General features: G+C 41.8%; 1 protein-coding gene across 1 annotated transcript in view; it reads left to right on the forward strand.

Moving 5' to 3' along the window:
* The window catches only part of RASGRF2 (Ras protein specific guanine nucleotide releasing factor 2), a 217,034-nt gene extending 212,933 nt beyond the window's left edge, over nucleotides 1-4,101 (forward strand). Inside the window, exon 28 of the mRNA XM_045565878.1 lies at nucleotides 1,648-4,101. Within this exon, the coding sequence (XP_045421834.1) occupies nucleotides 1,648-1,740 (93 nt within the window). The 3' untranslated portion in view covers nucleotides 1,741-4,101. The remainder of the gene's footprint in view (nucleotides 1-1,647) is intronic.
* Nucleotides 4,102-6,970: the final 2,869 nt, after the last annotated feature.

The raw sequence follows: 6,970 nt of genomic DNA on the forward strand, positions 1-6,970 counted from the left end.
TAAAATAACTATAATAAAAGAGTAGAATTGGAATGTTCCTAACACAAAGAAATGTTAAATGCCTGGGGTAATGGATGCCTCAATCACCGTGATTTGAGTCATTCACATTGTATGCCTGTATCAAAACATCACATGTACACTATAAAGATATACAAATATTATGTACCCATAATAATTAAAAAGAAAAAAGAAAAGAAAAGCTTAAAAAAGTTTACTATATCAAAGTTTGCTATGACAAAGGGCAGTTATTTAAAAAGTCAAAAGATGAGCAGTACACTAGGAGACGTGCAACATATAAAACAAAGAGACAATAAAAGTATTGCTGTAATCTATAAGAAAAGCATGAGCAACTCAAATCTCTCCAATGGAACACTACTTAGCAATGAGAGGTAACAAACTACTGATACATGCCACAGCATGGAAGAATCTCAAACCATTATGCTGAGTGAAAGAATTCACTCACAAAGGGGTATTACATACTGTATGATTCCATTCATATGAGTTCCAGAGTAGACAAAACTGGTGTATAGTCATAGAAATCAGAGCAGTGGACCAGGCACGGTGTGGCTCACACCTATAATCCTAGCACTCTGGGAGGCCAAGGCTGGAGAATTGTTTGAACTCAGGAGTTTGAAACCAGCCTGAGCAAGAGCGAGATCCTGTCTCTACTAAAAATAGGCAAATTAGCCAGGCGTCATGGTGTGAGCCTGTAGTCCCAGCTACTCAGGAAGTTGAGGTGAGAGGATCACTTGAGCACACGAGTTTGAGGTTGCAGTGAGCTACAGTGACACCACTGCACTCTACCCAGGACAACAGAGTGACACTGTGTCTCAACAAATAAAAAAAAAACAAACAAGAAATCAGAGCAGCGGTTGCTTCTGGGAGCAGATTGACATTTAGGGGTGATGGATTTGTTCTATATTATGATATGAGTGTAAGTTACATGGGTGTATACATTTGCCAAAACTAATCAAATTATTCATTTTCACTTTTGTACATTATATTTCAATAAAAATAAAGAAAAATGTTCATGGAAATATATCATGCCCCATCATTTTCATTTCTTTCCTTTTATTTCTGGTGTCTACCCTAGTAGAACATTCACACATGACCACTAGGAAGCATGCTAACAAGGATTTCATCGTAACTTTGTGTGGTAGTGACATATTGACAGCAACTAAACATCCATCAACATGAGATCATTAAAGCTCTGATATACTGCACTATTGATACTGTACAGCAGTTACGGCTCTTTGCATTGACACAGGGAACTCTCCATAACTTATAATTAAGAGACAAAAGCAGAGTAAAATGCACAGTGTGGTACCATTTATGATTATACAGGGAAAAAACAATTTCTGCAAGTACATGTAATGTCTATAAAGACGTCGTAACATCTGGGAGAGTGCAAACCAAATGGTAACAGTGGTGCCTCTTCAGGGAGCTACCTGAGATTGGGGATTGGAAGAGGGCTAGGGATGCTTGATTTTTATTTTTATAATGACAGAATATTCATGATTTTTTTTAGTGATGTGAAAGTTTTTAAATGTTTAAGAGAAACTGTTGAACTGTGTCGGATTCTATTCAGGAAATATACGTACCGGTGTGCCGAAGGCAGTAAAAGCTGGGATTTCCCTTTCTTTTCAGGTCACACAGTACTTGCTTGACAAAGCCCTGATCATAGATGAAGATACGCTATATGAGCTGTCACTGAAAATTGAACCTCGACTCCCTGCTTGAAAATCTGGCCTTGCCCCTGAGTCCGCAGAGTTTTCACGGAAAGCGGGACAGACAGAATTGTGCATGCCACGCCTCACAGGGTGCAGCATGGAGCCCGTCTCCTTTCTCCACCGAAGAAGATGGAACCAGACTGGAATTCTGTCTCTAGCCAGAGAGAAAACCCAGCCGTTTGGGTCAAAGACAGATGCTTCAGACTCGGGTGGGAAGGTGAAAGACTGATACTTAGTAAAGCTGACGGCACAGTTTACGTAAGGGAATGTAAGATGGGAGATGCTAGTAGCCATTTTAATGAAGCAGGTAAGAAAGTATATTTTGGACTCTGTCCCTCGTCTGTTAGTACTCAGGGACAAGGATCCGTGGAAAAGACCTGTGATGTTTCCCTGGCACATATTGGCCTGGGCACACCTACCAATCTTCTCCTAGGATTTAACTGCTTCTATTACATTTCATTTTGTCACAAGCTTCACAAAAAAGCTGAGGCTTCCTCTATAGGGATGGGCCAACACATAAGCAATTCCAGTCCGCAGCATGTGCATGGTTTTCAGTGCATTATAAATATTTATATTTGAGAAATGGTATGTTCTGAAACTGCCTTTCCAGTCTTTAGGCGACACCATAGGAAAGAAATAATGAAAGACAAATGGACTGTAGGTAACATTTCCTTAATTAAATACAGTGGGCTGTGCCTCAGAGGATTTCAGCCAGTGGCTGACTTGGGGTCGGGGTGGGGAGCTTATTCCTGAGACAGTTGGGCCCAAGAAGCCCACCGCCTTGGAGAGGCAGCTGCGGAGTTTGCAAAAAGGTGCATGCCCACCTCACCGACAAAACTGTGGAACACGATGGGAGGCCACCAAGCGCTATGGGGAATAATGGGTTTCGATACCAAGGGAAAATATATACCTGAAAATCATCCCTGCACCTCTAGCTTGTTTTCTCTTCCCCCACTCATCGTACTGTAGGAATCTATCCTGATTTACACAAACCTTTTTTTAGGCTCACTATGAACATTGGCTGTAGTTTTTAAAAAACACTTTAGTGGGATTTTCTTTTCAAAAACCCACATTTCCATATGCAGTTGGTAGCTATCTTTGTTTAAAAATGATTTTGAGATATTTCTGAGTGAGAGTATCGTAAGTGTATGGGAAATGGGCCCAACCACCCGACAGCGTTAAAGTAGAAAACCAAATGCAGGGGTTAGTCCTGCTACCCTAGGCTGGGGAAGTGACCTTACTTTTCCCAAGATAGTCAGTTATTGAAGAAATAGGGCTATCTCATTGTTTACCTCCCTCTTCTCTTCTCAGGGAGACTGCTGCTTTAAAAGAAGGAAGAGAAAAAATAGAGAGTTATCATTACCTGAGCCTATTGCACCTGACATTTTCTCTTAGAGGCATGAAGCTTATTGATGCTGACAATAAAAAATTGATCTGTCTGGCTGTTTTCCCTCTTTCCTTGCACTTTAATTATGTTGGTAGAGCTAACAGCTGACAATAAATTCCACTTGCTAACTCTTAAGACCCCGTGGAAGAGCTAGCATTGATAATGTACCATAGAGGTAGAGAATGTATATTTTCTGCACGGTAAGGGCCATCTCTGTACATAACTATTTAGTGAAATAACAATTAAGTAAAATATTTATAATATTTGAAGACCATTCCAAAAATATTTTCAATAGCTCATTAGCCAACAGTGTAGCACTAAACCTAAGAAGGGTTATTTATGGATGCCGTATTTTTCTTTTTTAAAAAAAAAGTTGCTTGTTTGTTCTCTTTAGTTTCAAATAAAAGGTTGACGCATCTTGATGCATGATGAGAAGCATGGGCTGTTTGGATCCTAACAATGCACAACTTGTGATTTATTTCTCAGTGTTCAGAAACTGAGGGTTTGAAATAATATGTGTCAATTGCACCAAACACCTCAAGGTCTCGCAGAAGAAAAGTAAAAGTAAAGGTTAGCTTTCTGGGCTCAAAAACTGTCATGAAAGGTGGACTAAAGCCAGGACAAATCTGTGAACGGACCACACACGTACTAGTTTCAGGCAAAGCAACAGTGGGAAGGTCCATGCGCTCTGCTCTGCCTTGGCGTCACCAAAGTCCTTTGGAGGGCAAGGGATGGTTCTATATGCACTTTCCCTGGAATTTTGGACTCATTTCTTTGACCCAGATGTTCCAGAGGCACTGCAGCCATTCCTATTAAAGAAAAATAAGAGATAGAGGAATTTCCAAATGCTCCTTCCATTTTGGAACGCAGCTTTTCCTCGACTGGTGACAAACCTTTTGCCCCTATTTCCTGCAGGCTGTTGGAGGTGCCTTGGTCATCTGTGGGCACTGTCAGTTGCTAAGCTGATCCTTCGCTTTCCTTTTGTTTTTTGTTTGTTTTAGAAATGGGGTCTCGCTATGTTGCCCAGGCTGGCCTCAAACTCCTGGGCTCAAGCGATCCTCCTGCCTCAGCATTCAGAGTAGCTGGGACTACTGGCGTGCAGCGCCAAGCTGGTCCTTTAGCATTTTATTGGGAGTTCCATGGCCCTCCTCTGCTTCCTGGATTCTGGAGCTTCACTGAAGCTGCAAGAGAGCAAGAGAGAGAACTCCACCTCCAAGGGAGTTCCTTTTGATGACCTGCACCATTTGTGGGCCAGCTGGGATAGGAATGCACGTTTTTTAAAAACCTCAATTTGGTCACATTTAAAATCCCCAAAAGCAATTTGCAGTATTTCTTCTGACCCACTTCTAAGAGTAGATGAGAGGTCAGGCTTTAACAGCCAAGTAGCGAGCATGTATACTGTAAAATTAACCTAGAAAATCAGAAGTAAAATCCAATTTCATGCTCTCAAATGAATACCCATGATTTATACTGTCAATAGAATTATCTTTGGGCTTTTAGGGGATGCCTTTGGTTATTAACTAAGACATCCAGTTTTGCTACAGGGACAAATCTCTTACCTAAGCTGATATATTATTTGACAGATTCAGGCATGAGGTAGAACATTGTCACTTTTCCTTAGTGTTTTTCTGAACGAATTTAAGGAAGGAATTTTAAACTGCTGTTGCAATATTTTCAAGTGGCTCTCACATGAAGTCCCGTTACTGTTTGTTAAATTTCAGTACATCTTAACGTACTACTTAGAAACCAGTGAAACTCAGACACCGAATCATTTGGGAAAGAAAAGTCCATTATGGTCCCATGTGGAGCGTGTGATGACAGATCAGCACCTCCTCACCCATGTTATTGTATGGGACAAGCCCTTGGGCCCGCAATGATTGGACAGCTTTTAAATTCTGAACTAAAAAGAATAATGCAATAGAGGGGTTATTCCCAATAAAATTAACTTTTATTTAAAAGCAAAGGATTTATTTAACTTTTTAAATTAAGCTTTGTACTTGATCTGATCTGCTCAAGGAAAATAATAGTTCTACTTAATGATGTCGAACCACTGTCTTCTCCACAACCTGTTCCATTTTTCACCAGAAAGCCAGTTGTCAAAGAGCACTGAACTAGGCATCCCAGCCCTGGGTCCCAGGCCTGAGTCTCCATCTACTAGCTGGAAAACCTTAGGCCAGTGTTTACAGCTCTCTGAGCCTCAGTTTCCTCATCTGCAAAATGGTATGAGTAGCAATTCTTGTGCTGCCTACCTCACAGAGCTGTCATGACAACCAAATGCCTGTCAACTGTAAAGTGCTGCCCAAATGTGAGGTGACATGATTACTATCCTCAGCTCTCTTTTGTAGAAGATTGAAATGTATTTCTTTATTATCTGTATGTATGTGATGGGCAGACACATGTGTTAGTCTGAGAAGCATATTGTTTGTGTCCAGCTACTTTGCAAATCTGTGGACATTTGTGATTTTGACAGAGGGATTTGTGCTGTGGCCTAACATTTGTCAGGTGAGGTGTAAGTTATGCCTATATGCAAATTAAACTTCGCCTTTCTTGAACACTTGGAACTTTCATTGTTTTCTTCATTTAATTCTTTTCTCGTTTTTCTACATTTTCCTCTTCTTAGCAATGAGCTCCTTCAGATATTCTTTTACTTCTAAAGTTCAGAGGGAAAAACAGGTTAGAGGAAGCTCATGTAGCAGGTAATTTGAGAGACCTCCAAAAAGATATGAATGATCAACTAGTCACACTTGCTTTGCAGTGCGTAGGTCTCTCCTGTGACATCCCCAGCCCACATTTGACTACCTCCAGACACGGAGAACTCACTACTCCCTGGCACAGCTCAGTCCATCCAATGGCAGCTCAACACTCCTGAATGGGCTGTGGAGACAAGAGAAGCTGCTAGGGGTGTGAGGAGAGGAGGTGCTGGCCCTGCAGTCACTAAGTCCAACCTAGGATGGGCTCCTGAGCTCTGTTCCCACCTATCAAATAAGACTCATATCTACCCCTACAATTACTGCAAAGGTCATGTGAACTAATATATTAATATGGGAAAATACTTTAACTTCTGCCAAGTAGATGAAGTTGTCCTAATATTTAGTGCTGAAGGACTCGTGATACAGCTGTTGAACACAAGAGTGAATCGAGGAGAGGGGTCCCTCCTACCCAAGTAGCTTCCTTTTCTGCTTCTGAAATGGGCATTCCGGGCTGATAGGGCTCCTTCATCTTGTGGCATGGCCATCCCACAGGGCATTGTCCTGGCTTGCACGGTCAAGTCTGGGTCCTGCTGCAGCCATGCTCCGGCTGGACTTAGGAACACAAAAGAGAATAAGCCCAAGACAGAGATGTTTTTAAGAAAAACAAGTGACATGGCAGCTGTCATCTTCACTTCTGTTCTTGTCCTGTTGGCAAAAGCCAGCTACATGGCCACACCAGTGTGGATAGAGCCCTTGAGCTTTGAAGGGACTTGGCAGCGATGAGAAAGGAATAGATGGCATGTGGCAGGGGGAGCATTTGAGGATTTCTGAAATCTAGAATTTTTGCCGGGAGCCACTTGTAGAAGTTCCATCCCCATCACACCACATTCGTAAGAAGCTTGAAGATGACCAGGTCTCCAAAGAAGGATAGCACTCTCTCTTCTCAACAATGTCCCAACTTCTCTTCTGACCTTGCTCACTAACACATCAATTTACACTGTTAAATATGAGTGCTGGAGTAGGGTTTGTGGAGGGGGCCCTAAATGTCGATTAAGAACTGGGGGAATAAAAGGAAGAGGGGTTTTCACTGTAACTGCCGTTCTTCAAATCTGTGCATCCACATTCTTCGAAAGCCTCATGGTTTTCTGGATCTTGGAGCTGGA

This window comes from Lemur catta, chromosome 12 (assembly GCF_020740605.2).
Source record: "Lemur catta isolate mLemCat1 chromosome 12, mLemCat1.pri, whole genome shotgun sequence".
NCBI lineage: Eukaryota > Metazoa > Chordata > Mammalia > Primates > Lemuridae > Lemur > Lemur catta.